The sequence below is a fragment of the Oncorhynchus kisutch genome, linkage group LG9 (genome assembly GCF_002021735.2).
Source record: "Oncorhynchus kisutch isolate 150728-3 linkage group LG9, Okis_V2, whole genome shotgun sequence".
NCBI lineage: Eukaryota > Metazoa > Chordata > Actinopteri > Salmoniformes > Salmonidae > Oncorhynchus > Oncorhynchus kisutch.
In genome coordinates, this window is record NC_034182.2 from 2,128,480 (window position 1) to 2,144,698 (window position 16,219).

Consider the following 16,219-nt stretch of genomic DNA (forward strand, 5'->3'; position numbering starts at 1 on the left):
TATAATGACATCAGAGCTGGTCTATAATAAAGAAAGTATAATGACAGAGCTGGTCTATAATAAAGAAAGTATAATGACATCAGAGCTGGTCTATAATAAAGAAAGTATAATGACAGAGCTGGTCTATAATAAAGAAAGTATAATGACATCAGAGCTGGTCTATAATAAAGAAAGTATAATGACAGAGCTGGTCTATAATAAAGAAAGTATAATGACATCAGAGCTGGTCTATAATAAAGAAAGTATAATGACAGAGCTGGTCTATAATAAAGAAAGTATAATGACATCAGAGCTGGTCTATAATAAAGAAAATATAATGACATCAGAGCTGGTCTATAATAAAGAAAGTATAATGACAGAGCTGGTCTATAATAAAGAAAGTATAATGACATCAGAGCTGGTCTATAATAAAGAAAGTATAATGACATCAGAGCTGGTCTATAATAAAGAAAGTATAATGACATCAGAGCTGGTCTATAATAAAGAAAGTATAATGACATCAGAGCTGGTCTATAATAAAGAAAGCATAATGACAGAGCTGGTCTATAATAAAGAAAGTATAATGTCATCAGAGCTGGTCTATAATAAAGAAAGTATAATGACAGAGCTGGTCTATAATAAAGAAAGCATAATGACATCAGAGCTGGTCTATAATAAAGAAAGCATAATGACATCAGAGCTGGTCTATAATAAAGAAAGTATAATGACAGAGCTGGTCTATAATAAAGAAAGTATAATGACATCAGAGCTGGTCTATAATAAAGAAAGTATAATGACATCAGAGCTGGTCTATAATAAAGAAAGTATAATGACAGAGCTGGTCTATAATAAAGAAAGTATAATGACATCAGAGCTGGTCTATAATAAAGAAAGTATAATGACAGAGCTGGTCTATAATAAAGAAAGTATAATGACATCAGAGCTGGTCTATAATAAAGAAAGTATAATGACAGAGCTGGTCTATAATAAAGAAAGTATAATGACATCAGAGCTGGTCTATAATAAAGAAAGTATAATGACAGAGCTGGTCTATAATAAAGAAAGTATAATGACATCAGAGCTGGTCTATAATAAAGAAAGTATAATGACAGAGCTGGTCTATAATAAAGAAAGTATAATGACATCAGAGCTGGTCTATAATAAAGAAAATATAATGACATCAGAGCTGGTCTATAATAAAGAAAGTATAATGACAGAGCTGGTCTATAATAAAGAAAGTATAATGACATCAGAGCTGGTCTATAATAAAGAAAGTATAATGACATCAGAGCTGGTCTATAATAAAGAAAGTATAATGACATCAGAGCTGGTCTATAATAAAGAAAGTATAATGACATCAGAGCTGGTCTATAATAAAGAAAGCATAATGACAGAGCTGGTCTATAATAAAGAAAGTATAATGTCATCAGAGCTGGTCTATAATAAAGAAAGTATAATGACAGAGCTGGTCTATAATAAAGAAAGTATAATGACATCAGAGCTGGTCTATAATAAAGAAAGTATAATGACAGAGCTGGTCTATAATAAAGAAAGCATAATGACATCAGAGCTGGTCTATAATAAAGAAAGCATAATGACATCAGAGCTGGTCTATAATAAAGAAAGTATAATGACATCAGAGCTGGTCTATAATAAAGAAAGTATAATGACATCAGAGCTGGTCTATAATAAAGAAAGCATAATGACATCAGAGCTGGTCTATAATAAAGAAAGTATAATGACATCAGAGCTGGTCTATAATAAAGAAAGCATAATGACATCAGAGCTGGTCTATAATAAAGAAAGCATAATGACATCAGAGCTGGTCTATAATAAAGAAAGCATAATGACATCAGAGCTGGTCTATAATAAAGAAAGCATAATGACATCAGAGCTGGTCTATAATAAAGAAAGTATAATGACAGAGCTGGTCTATAATAAAGAAAGTATAATGACATCAGAGCTGGTCTATAATAAAGAAAGTATAATGACATCAGAGCTGGTCTATAATAAAGAAAGTATAATGACAGAGCTGGTCTATAATAAAGAAAGTATAATGACATCAGAGCTGGTCTATAATAAAGAAAGTATAATGACAGAGCTGGTCTATAATAAAGAAAGTATAATGACATCAGAGCTGGTCTATAATAAAGAAAGTATAATGACAGAGCTGGTCTATAATAAAGAAAGTATAATGACATCAGAGCTGGTCTATAATAAAGAAAGTATAATGACAGAGCTGGTCTATAATAAAGAAAGTATAATGACATCAGAGCTGGTCTATAATAAAGAAAGTATAATGACAGAGCTGGTCTATAATAAAGAAAGTATAATGACATCAGAGCTGGTCTATAATAAAGAAAATATAATGACATCAGAGCTGGTCTATAATAAAGAAAGTATAATGACATCAGAGCTGGTCTATAATAAAGAAAGTATAATGACATCAGAGCTGGTCTATAATAAAGAAAGTATAATGACATCAGAGCTGGTCTATAATAAAGAAAGTATAATGACAGAGCTGGTCTATAATAAAGAAAGTATAATGACATCAGAGCTGGTCTATAATAAAGAAAGTATAAAAACATTAGAGCTGGTCTATAATAAATCCTCAACTCTATCCTCTCTATCTCAGTGCTTAACGCTCCTTTTTAAAATGTTTCTTTTTCCCTCCCTCCCTCCCTCCCCTTTCCTCCCTCCCTCCCTCCCCTTCCCTCCCTCCCTCCCTCCCTCCCCTTTCCTCCCTCCCTCACCTTTCCTCCTTTTCTTTCTCTCTCAGATTCTCCTCTATCTCACTTCGTGGGGCCATGTGGAGCACAGATTATTTGATTTATTTACACTTTCTCTCTCTGCCTTCCTTTCTCCCTTTCTCAACCCACACTACCTTATCCCTCTCTCTCTCAACCCACACTACCTTATCCCTCTCTCTCTCAACCCACACTACCTTTCCCTCCCTCTCTCAACCCACATTACCTTTTCCCTCACTCTCTCAAACTCTCTCGCTTACTCACACTCACTCACTGTTTCTCTCTCTCTTTCTCTCTAATCCTCTAGCCCCCTCATCTCCACAACAGCAGCTCTGAGCCAATCACCATGCACAACTGTGCAAGAGTCAATCACAATTCAACACGGCTGGCCCCGAGAGCCAATGGGAGCCTCCAGACTCCAAATGGGAGCCAATCATCTTCCCGGTGATTCATCAGCTGAAAGTGGGTAGTAATCAGTGTTACATGGTTGCTGGGGCTAAGCCAATCAAATGTACATGTGCTGTATCCTTGGTAACATGGCTGGTTTTATGTAATGGGAGGCTAAAATTACTGCAGCAGCATGAATAGCTTGGTGCAGTATTGATCGAAGGGTGAAACATGATTTTACTCCTGAATACCTCCAGTGTGTCGGTTAGGTAACACAAGTGCAGGTACTTTAAGTCAGAGGGCATAACATATGTCAGCTATAGGCCAGGGCTAGAGTAGATAGTAGGATTGTGGAGAGCTGTCAAAGAGTATTATGGAGTGTCAGTGTGTGTGTGTGTGTGTGGGGGGGGGTCCCTGAAAGTGTGTGTCTTGGACCCCCTTGACAGACAGGCCATCTCTCCCACATTACTGTAGAACAGTATTATTCAAACCTTTTCAGCAGGGACCCCATTCTTTCCACCACAATTTCTGGTTGAATTTCCTTACCCAAAATTTTTTTACAACCCCACCCGAACCCAAATACGACACAACCTTAAAATCTGTACATTTTTACATCAACAAATAACCTTCACTATAGCTTCTTCTCTTATCAAAATACATTTACTCAATAAAATTGTATTTGTTTGTACTATCTTCCTGAAAAACGTATATTGTCCCATATAATAATCTGTACTCTAAATGTTTAGTTCCTTTTTATTGACCCCACTGATGGTCCCCTAGCGGGGTCGCGACCCCGACTTTCAATACCGCTGCTGTAGAATATGATACGATGCTAATGTAGCGTTTTGCATGCATACACATTCACAAGCATATCATACATGCATGAAAAGCATACTAACACACACACACACACACACACACACACACACTGTATAACGTAGGGACAGGACTACTCACGTAAGCTTCATAGTCACACGACTGGAAGATGAGTTTCTCAGGGTGGTGCTGCCAGTACTGCACTGGAGTGGACGAGGTGGCCTCGTTGGGAGGACGCAGCGTGATTGGCTCGCACCATTCGCCTTGCTGTAACGACAGCCAATGGCAAGATCAGACAGAGGCCACGGATGAGGAATCACAGACGATTACAAGGAAAAGGATTGGGCACAAACTTAAGTCAAGTATATTCTGAGCTGATACTTCTAGTCTGTCAGATATGTGCTGCCGTTTGCTCCTAACCACATGGCACTTCTATGATGTAACAGGTTCTATCCAGACTGACTGAACATGAAAAGCTTAACAACAACGCTTCAACAACGCTTCAACAACATTTCAAAAACATTTTGAGACCTTACTGTGTTTCTATGGATCATCCTCTCCTAATGCTAAGTGCGTTTTAACAGTCTTAGAAGGGTCATATTTAAATGGCTTTTCATACTGTTTAATTCCCCTAGCTAGTGCTATGATGCTCACACCTCCCCTGGCACTGTGTGGAAAATCCCCTGTCCTTCTTTCTTTCATCCTATTCAGCAGAAACAGGAAATGGATATATATTTAGCTTCAGTACTTTTCCCTTGGCCAATATGTTCTAAATCAAATGGAAACGATCATGAGTAAATGGATTTGTATTATCAACAAATATAATGTACATTTATATCACATATATTGACAGTTGACTGTTTGACTGTTCGTCACGTACATTGACATTGTCACGTACATTGGCAACAACAGTATTTAATGCACACTAGCATCACAGACAACTTACAGTATCATTTCTTGCAGAAGGTCTTTCTCCAACATCATGAGACTGATAAATAAATAAATAGAAATAAGATCCAGGATCAGGACAACAAGAAGTTGGTTGATAACATAGAGTTGGATAGAGGGTGTACTTTCCACAAAACCTGTTTTAGCATGGGCAGCGCCATTGCAGACTTTCATCAGTGGAGATAGCCCTCAATGGCGCTGCCCATGTTGTCATAGAAACCATTATGGCAAATATGCAAAGATGTGGCATCTATCCAACTCTATGATTTATAATAATCAAGCAGACGATAATCACACAGGCAATGTTCACAACAAGGCTGGAGTGTGAGGAAATCCTCCCGACACAGTTTCATAATCAAAGTCCCATGACAGGTGCTGATATACTACTATACGGGAGTGCTTGTTTGTTTGTGTGTCACATCCATCTGCGTCTTAATGAGATACTCTGGAGGTGAGGTAATCAGGGATAATGACATCGGGGTAAATAGCTGCAGGGTGAGCCCTAGAGGAGGATCAGAACAGGTAATCTACTCCAAGACACTGGGCTAATCAAACTGATCTAAATGACAGAGATAGATAGAGAGGGGGGGGGCAGAGAGAGAGAGGAGGGAGGGAGAGAAAGAGAGATGGGGGGGACAGAGAGAGGGGGGGGGAGATAAGGGGGGGGGGAGAGAAAGAGGGGGAAGAGACAAAGATAGAGACACAATTGGCAAAACACAATTATATAAAGACCAGAAAGAGCACAGAGAGAGAGAGAGAGAGAGAGAGAGAGAGAGAGAGACTCATTATCCCTGTAATAGGGCCCAGGGCATGATCTCTGACTGCCTCAGTAGCAATGGGGGAGTAGGGCATGATCTCTGACTGCCTCAGTAGCAATGGGGGAGTAGGGCATGATCTCTGACTGCCTCAGTAGCAATGGGGGGAGTGGGGCATGAGGGGTAGTAGGGCATGATCTCTGACTGCCTCAGTAGTAATGGGGGGAGTGGGGCATGAGGGGTAGTAGAGCATGATCTCTGACAGCCTCAGTAGAAATGGGGGGCACAGGGCATGATCTCTGACTGCCTCAGTAGCAATGGGGGGATTAGGTCATGATCTCTGACTGCCTCAGTGGAAATGGGGAGTGGGCAAGGCATGATCTCTGACTGCCTCAGTGGAAATGGGGAGTGGGCAAGGCATGATCTCTGACTGCCTCAGTAGCAATGGGGGGGAACAGGGCATGATATCTTACTGCCTCGGTAGCAATGGCAGGAGTAGGGCATGACCTCTGACTGCCTCAGTAGCAATGGGGGGAACAGGGCATGATCTCTGACTGCCTCAGTAGCAAGGGGGGGGGCATGATCTCTGACTGCCTCAGTAGTAACGGGGAGGGAGCAGGGCCGGATCTCTGACTGCCTCATTAGTAATGCGGGGGGGTAGGGCATGATCTCTGACTGCCTCAGTAGCAATGGGGAGGGAGCAGGGCATGATCTCTGTACTGCCTCAGTAGTAATGGGGAGGGAGCAGGGCATGATCTCGGACTGCCTCAGTGGCAATGGGCGGAGAGGCAATGTGGAGGGAAAAGGGGGAGAAAGGGAGAGATGAAGGAAAGAGTGGAAAGTAAAACAGAGAGAGTATGTGAGAGTGAGAGGAATAGGGAAGTCTCCATAATGATCTCCTCCACACGACCTTGCTGACTCACTGCACTCACCTGAGTGCTGCTCTAAAGAGGCCAATGTTGTGAGTCGTGACACAAACGCACTTCAAGGAGTCGTTTATAAACACAAGAGTGTGTCTGGTGCGACAAGCTCTGTGAATCACACACACTCTCACACACACTCCGGATGGACCCTAATCGGGGTAGATCAAAGGAACGCTTAAGAGAAGCTGCTCTCCCAGATGCCTCTGACTCGCCGACCGTGCTTTCATAGGTTGGTGGAGAGGTTCAATAGGAGGATCATGGATTTTGGTAGAGGATACCATACTGTACCATGCATGCTAATATTCTGTATATTCGGGAAGGTATTCAGACCTCATTTTATTACGTTACAGCCTTATTCTAAAAATTATTACATTGTTTTTTTCTCCATATCAATCTACACACACTACCCCATAATGACAAAGCAAAAACTGGTTTTTAGAAATGTTTGCACATGTATTAAAAATAAAAACTGAAATATTACATTTACATAAGTCAGACCATTTGTACTTTGTTGAAGCACCTTGGCAGCGATTACAGCCTCAAGTCTTCTTGGGTATGACGCTACAAGCTTGGCACACCTGTATTTGGGGAGTTTCTCCCATTCTTCTCTGCAGATCCTCTCAAGCTCCATCAGGTTGGATGGGGAGCGACGCTGCACAGCTATTTTCAGGTCTCTCCAGAGATGTTCGATCGGGTTCAAGTCCAGGCTCTGGCTGGGCCACTCAAGTTAATTCAGAGACTTGTCCCGAAGCCACTCCTGCGTTGTCTTGGCTGTGTGCTTAGGGTCGTTGTCCTGTTGGAAGGTGAACCTTCACCCCAGTCTGAGGTCCTGAGCGCTCTGGTGCAGGTTTTCATCAAGGATCTCTCTGTACTTTGCTCTGTTCATCTTTGCCTCGATCCTGACTAGTCTCCCAATCCCTGCCGCTGAAAAACATTCACACAGTGCGATGCTGCCATCACCATGCTTCACCGTAGGGAATGTGCCAGGTTTCCTCCAGACGTGACACTTGGCAGTCAGGCCAAAGAGTTCGATCTTGGTTTCATCAGACCAGAGAAGCTTGTTTCTCATGGTCTGAGAGTCTTTAAGTGCCTTTTGGTAAACTCCAAGCAGGCTGTCATGTGCCTTTTACTGAGGAGTGGCTTCCATCTGGCCACTCTACCTTAAAGGCCTGATTGGTGGAGTGCTGCAGAGATGGTTGTCCTTCTGGAAGGTTCTCCCATCTTCACAGAGGAACTCTGTAGCTCAGTCAGAGTGACCATCGTGTTCTTGGTCACCTCCCTGACCAAGGCCCTTCTGCCCCGATTGCTCATTTTGGCCGAGTGGCCAGCTCTAGGAAGAGTCTTGGTGGTTCCAAACTTCTTCTATTTAAGAATGATGGCGACAAATGTCTTTTTGGGGACCTTCAATGCTGCAGAAATGTTTTGGTACCCTTCCCCAGATCTGTGCTTCGACACAATCCTGTCTCTGAGCTCTACAGACAACCTCATGGCTTGGTTTTTGCTCCGACATGTCAACTGTGGGACCTTATATAGACAGGTGTGTGCCTTTCCAAATCATGTCCAATCAATTTAATTTACCACAGGTGGACTCCAATCAAATTGTAGAAACATCTCAAGGATGATCAATGGAAACAGGATGCACCTGAGCTCAATTTAGAGTCTCATAGCAAAGGGTCTGAATAATTATGTAAATAAGGTATTTATGTTTTTTAATTAAAAAAAGAAATAAATTATCAAACATTATTAAAAACCTGTTTTCGCTTTGTCATTATGGGGTATTGTGTGTAAAGTGATGAGGAATTTTTTTTATTTAATCAATTTTAGAATGAGGCTGTAATGTAACAAAATTTGGAAAAAGTGAAGGGGTCTAAATCCTTCCAGAATGCACTGTATGTAAGTTAAATAGCATGCTAATACAGGATGGTAGAGCAGTTATGGTACGGTGTAGGGCAGGATTCCCCAATAGGCAGTCCGAGGGCCAAATATATATATATATATATGTATTTTTACATTTTTTATAATTGTTGTTGTACATAAAACAAATGAGCTCAAAGTGATTTTAATTTGTTCCCAAGTACAGTAGTTTCCAAGTATAAATAGAGGCATATGATCTTATCCCAAAGTAATCAAGGTTTGAAATTATTCTATTTTTATCTAATAATATATCTGTTTGGGATTCTTGCGGTCAATTTGCAGTGTACAAATTATTTATAACAGCGTTCTGCCCCCCGACCATCCGAGAGGATGAATGATATGTCATATTATATTAATCATCACGCTTTCGTAGTTTGGTAGAGAGGTCAAATAGGGACGCACAGGAAAATAATTGTGAGAGGCTGCTGTCTATTCCTCTCCCTATCTTCCCTTCCCTCCCTCCCTTCCTCCCCCTCTCGTCCTTCCTCCCCCTTTTCTCCTCCCCCCCTCTCACCATGCTGACTTGGGCCATCTGCCGCTCCAGTTTGGAGCGAGGCATCTCCTCTAAGTAGTTGTCGTTGGAGCGCTGGCGGCGCCGTGCGTCCGCCTGCATGATGAGGTGCTGCACGTCCAACGAGCCCCCTGGGACACCCGCCGTGGTGTACGCAGCCTGGCCCGGAAGGATCTGGGGAGGGGTGTTGCAGCCACCGGGCTCCTGGGAGGATGGATGGACAGAGGGGAGGGGTTATTAAATTGTGGTGAAGTGTGCCATGTGATGCTTTTGATGCTCCACGATAGGCTGTATCTGGAAAAGGAGAGGTCAAATGTCAAGACTGCCACTACTGGCTACTCCCATCGTGGACATGCCTCCAGGTGGGGGGGCCCAAATTAGGGCGAGACAATAATGGTATATTCATTCCACTACATAGAAATTGCCTTGCTTACCTGTTACATCATTATTTTCACTAGCATACCTCTTAAAATGAAGCTACTGTGTTGAGCATGCATTCTAAGTGGTATCTAGTGGAATGCTTTTGGAACATGATAATATGCTATGCTGAATAAACCTTCAGCCACCTCTCTGTTTGCTAGCCTGGCTCTGGACAGCAGACTAGATTTGCAGTGGAGACACTGCCCAGCACCTCTGTCTGGACCGATTTGTTAAATGGAATGAAAGCAGGCGTCTGGGCCTTGAGAGGCTGCAGAGCAGCAGCCACATCCTGGCTGCCGGATCAAATTGAGTCCCAGGAGGTGAAGCATTTCCCGGGCCTTTGTAAGTTGAACATTAGACCCATATGCACTGGGGAATGGAATCCAGCATCTTGTAATTAGTATCCAGGACCGGCTGGGAGAGGGGAAACAGCGGTCTATTGTGGTCCTGGCGGCATCCATTTTGTGTCTGCCGGGAGACTTGAGAAGGCTAACAACAGCAGTGGAGATATTTCCCCTAAGCTCACTGAACCTCTCTGCAGTCTCTAGGACTACTACCATCTGGGAGGGAAGAGAGAGAGAGGACACACACACACACACATAAACACACTGACCCGTAGGGAGATGGCCCGTGGGGGTTTCTGTGGAGGGTCTTGGTGAAGCCTGTCTCCCAGCGAGGCCAGAATTCTCTTCCTGTGTCCTATCAGACTGACCTTCAACACCTAGGGAGGAAGAGAGACACAGGTCAACAACCTATCAACTAGAGGTTGACCGATTAATCGGAATGGCCGATTAATTAGGGCCGTTTTCAAGTTTTCATAACAATCGGTAATCTGTATTTTTGGACACCAATTTGGCAGATTTTTTTTTTACACCTTTATTTAACTAGGCAAATCAGTTAAGAACCTATTTTTATTTACAATGACGGCCTAGGAATGGTGGGTTAACTGCCTTGTTCAGGGGCAGAATGACAGATTTTTACCTTGTCAGCTCGGGGATTCAATCTTGCAACCTTACGGTTAACTAGTCCAACGCTCTAACCACCTGATTACATTGCACTCCACGAGGAGCCTGCCTGTTACGCGAATGCAGTAAGAAGCCAAGGTAAGTTGCTAGCTAGCATTAAACTTATCTTATAAAAAACAATCAATCAATCAATCATAATCAGTAGTTAACTACACATGGTTGATGATATGACTAGTTTATCTAGCGTGTCCTGCGTTGCATATAATCGATGCGTTGGCATTCGCGAAAAAGGACTGCCGTTGCTCCAACGTGTACCTAACCATAAACATCAATGCCTTTCTTAAAATCAATACACAAGTATATATTTTTAAACCTGCATATTTAGTTAATATTGCATGCTAACATGAATTTCTTTTAACTTGGAAAAATGGTGTCACTTCTCTTGCAACAGAGTCAGGGTATATGCAGCAGTTTGGTCCGCCTGGCTCGTTGCGAACTGTGTGAAGACTATTTCTTCCTAACAAAGACAGCCAACTTCGCCAAACGGGGGATTATTCAACAAAAGTGCATTTGTGAAAAAGCACAATTGTTGCACGACTGTACCTAACCATAAACATCTATGCCTTTCTTAAAATCAATACACAGAAGTATATATTTTTAAACCTGCATATTTAGCTAAAAGAAATCCAGGTTAGCAGGCAATATTAACCAGGTGAAATTGTGTCACTTTTCTTGCGTTCATTGCACGCAGAGTCAGGGTATATGCAACAGTTTGGGTCGCCTGGCTTGTTGCGAACTAATTTGCCAGAATTTTACGTAATTATGACATAACATTGAAGATTGTGCAATGTAACAGGAATATTTAGACTTATGGATGCCGTTAGATAAAATACGGAACGGTTCCGTATTTCACTGAAAGAACAAATGTTTTGTTTTCGAGAGATAGTTTCCGGATTCGACCATATTAATGACCTAAGGCCCGTATTTCTGGGTGTTATTATGTTATAATTAAGTCTATGATTTGATAGAGCAGTCTGACTGAGTGATGGTAGAGACCAGCAGGCTTGTAAGCATTCATTCAAACAGCACTTTCGTGCGTTTTGCCAGCAGCTCTTCACAATGCTTCAAGCATTGCACTGTTTATGACTTCAAGCCTATCAACTCACTCGCTCTGAGACTTGAAGTAGTTGTTCCCCTTGCTCTGCAAGGTATAGTATAGCTTTTGTGGAGCGATGGGTAACGATGCTTCGAGTGTGGCTGTTGTCGATGTGTTCCTGGTTAGAGCCCAGGTAGGAGCGAGGAGAGGGACGGAAGCTATACTGTTACACTTGCAATACTAAAGTGCCTATAAGAACATCCAATAGTCAAAGGTATAAGAAATACACATCGTATAGAGAGAAATAGGCCTATAATTCCTATAATAACTACAACCTAAAACTTCTTACCTGGGAATATTGAAGACTCATGTTAAAAAGAACCACCAGCTTTCATATGTTCTCATGTTCTGAGCAAGGAACTTAAACGTTAGCTTTCTTACATGGCACATATTGCACTTTTACTTTCTTCTCCAACACTTTGTTTTTGCATTATTTAAACCAAATTGAACATGTTTCATTATTTATTTGAGGCTAAATTGATTTTATTGATGGATGTATTATATTAAGTTAAAATAAGTGTTCATTCAGTATTGTTGTAATTGTCATTATTACAAATATATATATATATATTTTTAAATCGGTATCTGCTTTTTTTGGTCCTCCAATAATCGGTATCGGTATTGAAAAATCATAATCGGTCGACCTCTACTATCAGCACAACTGTTAAAACACAATTATCAACATGTATTTAACATGGAATCAATGTGAACTAAGCATGTAATAAGCCTCCACTGAAGTAAAACCCAGTTATGGGAGTGTTGGATTCAAATCCTACCTATAATGGTAGTGAGGCACTCTGGAATAATACAAAGGCCACGATAATAAACGGACAACATCAAAGTTATAACAATGGTGATATGGTGACATCATATGTGACTGCCTGAGGTAAAAACAAATGTTGTACTCAGAGGAGGCTGGTGGGAGGAGCTATACGAGGACAGGCTCATCATAATGGCTGGAATGGAATCAATGGAACGGGGTCAAACATGTGGTTTCTATATATTTGATGCGTTTGATACTGTTCCATTGATTCCATTCCAGCCATTACAATGAGCCCGTCCTCCTATAGCTCCTCCCACCAGCCTCCACTGGTTCTAATAAGCAAAACATATGAGTGTTTCTATTAAACATTAATATATTGAAATAACTGGGCTTTCAAAGAAGGAACAATGAGTCATAATGATAAAAACACAGAGCACACCATATGTAACATCATTACTAGAATTATTATCACATAAAGGCACCAGCCTGGTCCACCGTTACAAGGTAATTAAGTTTGCAGTGAAACACACACACACACACTTTTTAGTTTGGTTTGTCCTTCCTGGCACATTCTGCAGGGGGTTTAAAGGGCTGCCAAAAGACTGGCTCCAACACCCTAGATTTGGGTGTGAGTGTGGCTCATACAATGTCTTGGCAGTAAGCTCTTCTCCCAAAAGGCAGTGGATGTAAGTGCGGGTGCGGGTGTGATGTGCATCAATGAAGGATGTGTGTGTGGATAAGAGGAGACAGAGGAGGGAGGATGTAGGTGTGTGTTCCAGCTAGAGAGTTGGTAATTATAGTGAGTCTGAGAACTAGCAGTGAGCCTAATGACTCTCCCTACGCTATCTCCACTACCTAACACACACACACACACCTTATTGATTCCTTCCTCTCCAGCCCTCACTCACCAATTACTGGCCCGCATCTGTTTCCACACACACTTAAGAGCAACCAAAAGAGAAATCTAAATAAACTCTAAGTATTAATTTCCCAATCCAGAAACAAGAAGAACATGTATTTTCCTATACAGGAAACCCAAATAATGGATTTGATTGAATATATACTGTATCTCATAATTATGGCCACCTGGCCATATGAAAATCACCACGTTGTGGTGATGATCCAAGATGGCATAGCAGTCAGACGTTTTTTGTCTTTGTCTCGTCCCATGTATATATCGTTTCATACATTTTTCTTCGCATTCATTTGAATTCAAAATACTCTCCTGCAACCCACCTCACCGCAACAAAGCCTCCTTCACTCACGCCGCCAAACTTACCCTAGTAAAACTGACTATCCTACCGATCTTCGACTTCGGCGATGTCATCTACAAAATAGCTTCCAACACTCTACTCAGCAAACTGGATGCAGTTTATCACAGTGCCATCCGTTTTGTCACTAAAGCACCTTATACCACCCACCACTGCGACCTGTATGCTCTAGTCGGCTGGCCCTCGCTACATATTCGTCGCCAGACCCACTGGCTCCAGGTCATCTACAAGTCCATGCTAGGTAAAGCTCCACCTTATCTCAGTAAACTGGTCACGATGGCAACACCCACCCGTAGCACGCACTCCAGCAGGTGTATCTCACTGATAATCCCTAAAGCCAACACCTCATTTGGCCGCCTTTCGTTCCAGTTCTCTGCTGCCTGTGACTGGAACGAATTGCAAAAATCGCTGAAGTTGGAGACTTTTATCTCCCTCACCAACTTCAAACATCTGCTATCTGAGCAGCTAACCGATCGCTGCAGCTGTACATAGTCTATCGGTAAATAGCCCACCCATTTTTACCTACCTCATCCCCATACTGTTTTTATTTATTTACTTTTCTGCTCTTTTGCACACCCAGGATCCCAACAGGCCCCTCAGGCGCGACGTCCCCTGAAGGCCCATTCTGCTAACCGCGGCCTGCTAGCTATCTATAGCATATTTGACTGTTAGCTGATCCACCGGCCAGTTTCTTGGACCACTACCCATTTTGCCAATTGTACTTGGACCCCTCTGCTACTTGGAACTCTACTAATTCCACGACTGGTCTATCGACGTCATCGCACGAGGAGGCAAAAACAGACTTTCCCCCCATTGCGACGTCCCTCAAAGGCCCTTATGCTAGCTTGCTAGCCCCGGCCTGCTAACTGCTATCTTTCTAGCCCCGGCCTGCTAACTATCTGAATCGCCGTGTCCCCAGCCAACCCAACCACTCACTGGACCCATACGATCACTTGGCTACGCATGCCTCTCCCTAATATCAATATGCCTTGTCCATTACTGTCCTGGTTAGTGATTACTGTCTTATTTCACTGTCGAGCCTATAGCCCTGCTCAATATGCCTTAACCAACCATGTTGTCCCACCTCCTACATCTGCAATGACATCACTTAGTTTAAAAGTCTTTAGAGAATATCTCTCTCTTCATTACTCAATGCCTAGGTCTACCTCCAATGTACTCTCCTCCCACCATACCTTTGTCTGTACATTATGCCTTGAATCTATGCTATCGTGCCCAGAAACCTACTCCCTTTATTCTCTGTTTCGAACGTGCTAGACGGACAGTTCTTATAGCCTTCAGCTGTACCCTCATCCTTCTTCTCCTCTGTTCCTCTGGTGATGTAGAGGTTAATCCAGGTCCTGCAGTGCCTAGCTCCACTCCTACTCCCCAGGAGCTCTCTTTTGATGACTTCTGTAACTGTAAAAGCCTTGGTTTCATGCATGTTAACATTAGAAGCCTCCTCCCTAAGTTTGCTTTATTCACTGCTTTAACACACTCTGCCAACCCGGATGTCTTAGCCGTGTCTGAATCCTGGTTTAGGAAAACCACCAAAAACACAGACATTTCCATTTACAGTTCTGTCTTACTATCCAGGTCTGTACCAATACAATTTGAGCTTCTACCTCTAAAAATTCACCTTTCCAGAAACAAGTCTCTCACCGTTGCCGCTTGCTATAGACCACCCTTTGCCCCCGCTGTGCCCTGGACACCATATGTGAATTGATTGTCCCCCATCTATCTTCTGAGCTCGTGCTGCTAGGTGACCTAAACTGGGACATTCTTAACACCCCGGCCATCCTACAGTCTAAGCTTGATGCCCTCAATCCTCAATCTCACACAAATTATCATTGAACCTACCAGGTACAACCCCAAATCTGTAAACAAGGGCACCCTCATAGATATCATCCTAACTAACTTACCCTCCAAATACACCTCTGCTGTTTTCAACCAAGATCTCAGCGACCGTAAATGGGTCTACAGTCAAACAACCACCCCTCATCACTGTCAAACGCTCAATATACACACGCAGTTAGGAAAGCTAAGGCTAGCTTTTTCAAACAGAAATTTGCATCCTGTAGTACAAAGTCAAAAAAGTTCTGGCACACTGTAAAGTCCATGGAGAATAAGAGCACCTCCTCCCAGCTGCCTACTGCAGTGAGGCTAGGAAACACTGTCACCACAGATAAATCCACTATAATTGAGACATTCAGTAAGCATTCTTCTACAGCTGTCCATGCTTTCCACCTAGCTACCCCTACCCCGGTCAACAGCCGTGCGCTCCCCACAGCAACTCGCCCAAATCTCCCCTACTTCTCCTTCACCCAAATCCAGATAGCTGATGTTCTGAAAGAGCTGAAAAATCTGGACCCCTTCAAATCAGCCGGGCTAGACAATCTGGACCCTCTCTAAAATGATCTGCCGAAATTATTGCAACCCCTATTACTAGCCTGTTCAACCTCTCTTTCATATCGTCTGAGATTCCCATAGATTAGAAAGCTGCCGTGGTCATCCCCCTCTTCAAAGGGGGAGACACTCTAAACCCAAACTGCTACAGACCTATATCTATTCTACCCTGCATTTCTAAGGTCTTTGAAAGCCAAGTTAACAAACAGATTACCGACCATTTCGAATCTCACCGTACCTTCTCCACTATGCAATCTGGTT

The 16,219-nt window shown here is 42.5% G+C and overlaps 1 protein-coding gene across 10 annotated transcripts in view; it reads right to left on the bottom strand.

Moving 5' to 3' along the window:
- The window catches only part of LOC109883481 (ankyrin repeat and sterile alpha motif domain-containing protein 1B), a 222,995-nt gene that overhangs the window by 22,155 nt on the left and 184,621 nt on the right, over positions 1 to 16,219 (bottom strand). For 5 of the 10 annotated variants that reach the window (XM_031831464.1, XM_031831463.1, XM_031831465.1 and 2 more), the window contains 4 exons: positions 10,014 to 10,121; positions 8,984 to 9,184; positions 4,876 to 4,917; positions 4,071 to 4,196 (listed from right to left, as the gene is read on the bottom strand). In XM_031831464.1, the coding sequence (XP_031687324.1) occupies positions 4,071 to 4,196; positions 4,876 to 4,917; positions 8,984 to 9,184; positions 10,014 to 10,121 (477 nt within the window). The remainder of the gene's footprint in view (positions 1 to 4,070; positions 4,197 to 4,875; positions 4,918 to 8,983; positions 9,185 to 10,013; positions 10,122 to 16,219) is intronic. The other 5 variants (XM_031831466.1, XM_031831467.1, XM_031831470.1 and 2 more) reach the window with 1 other exon arrangement.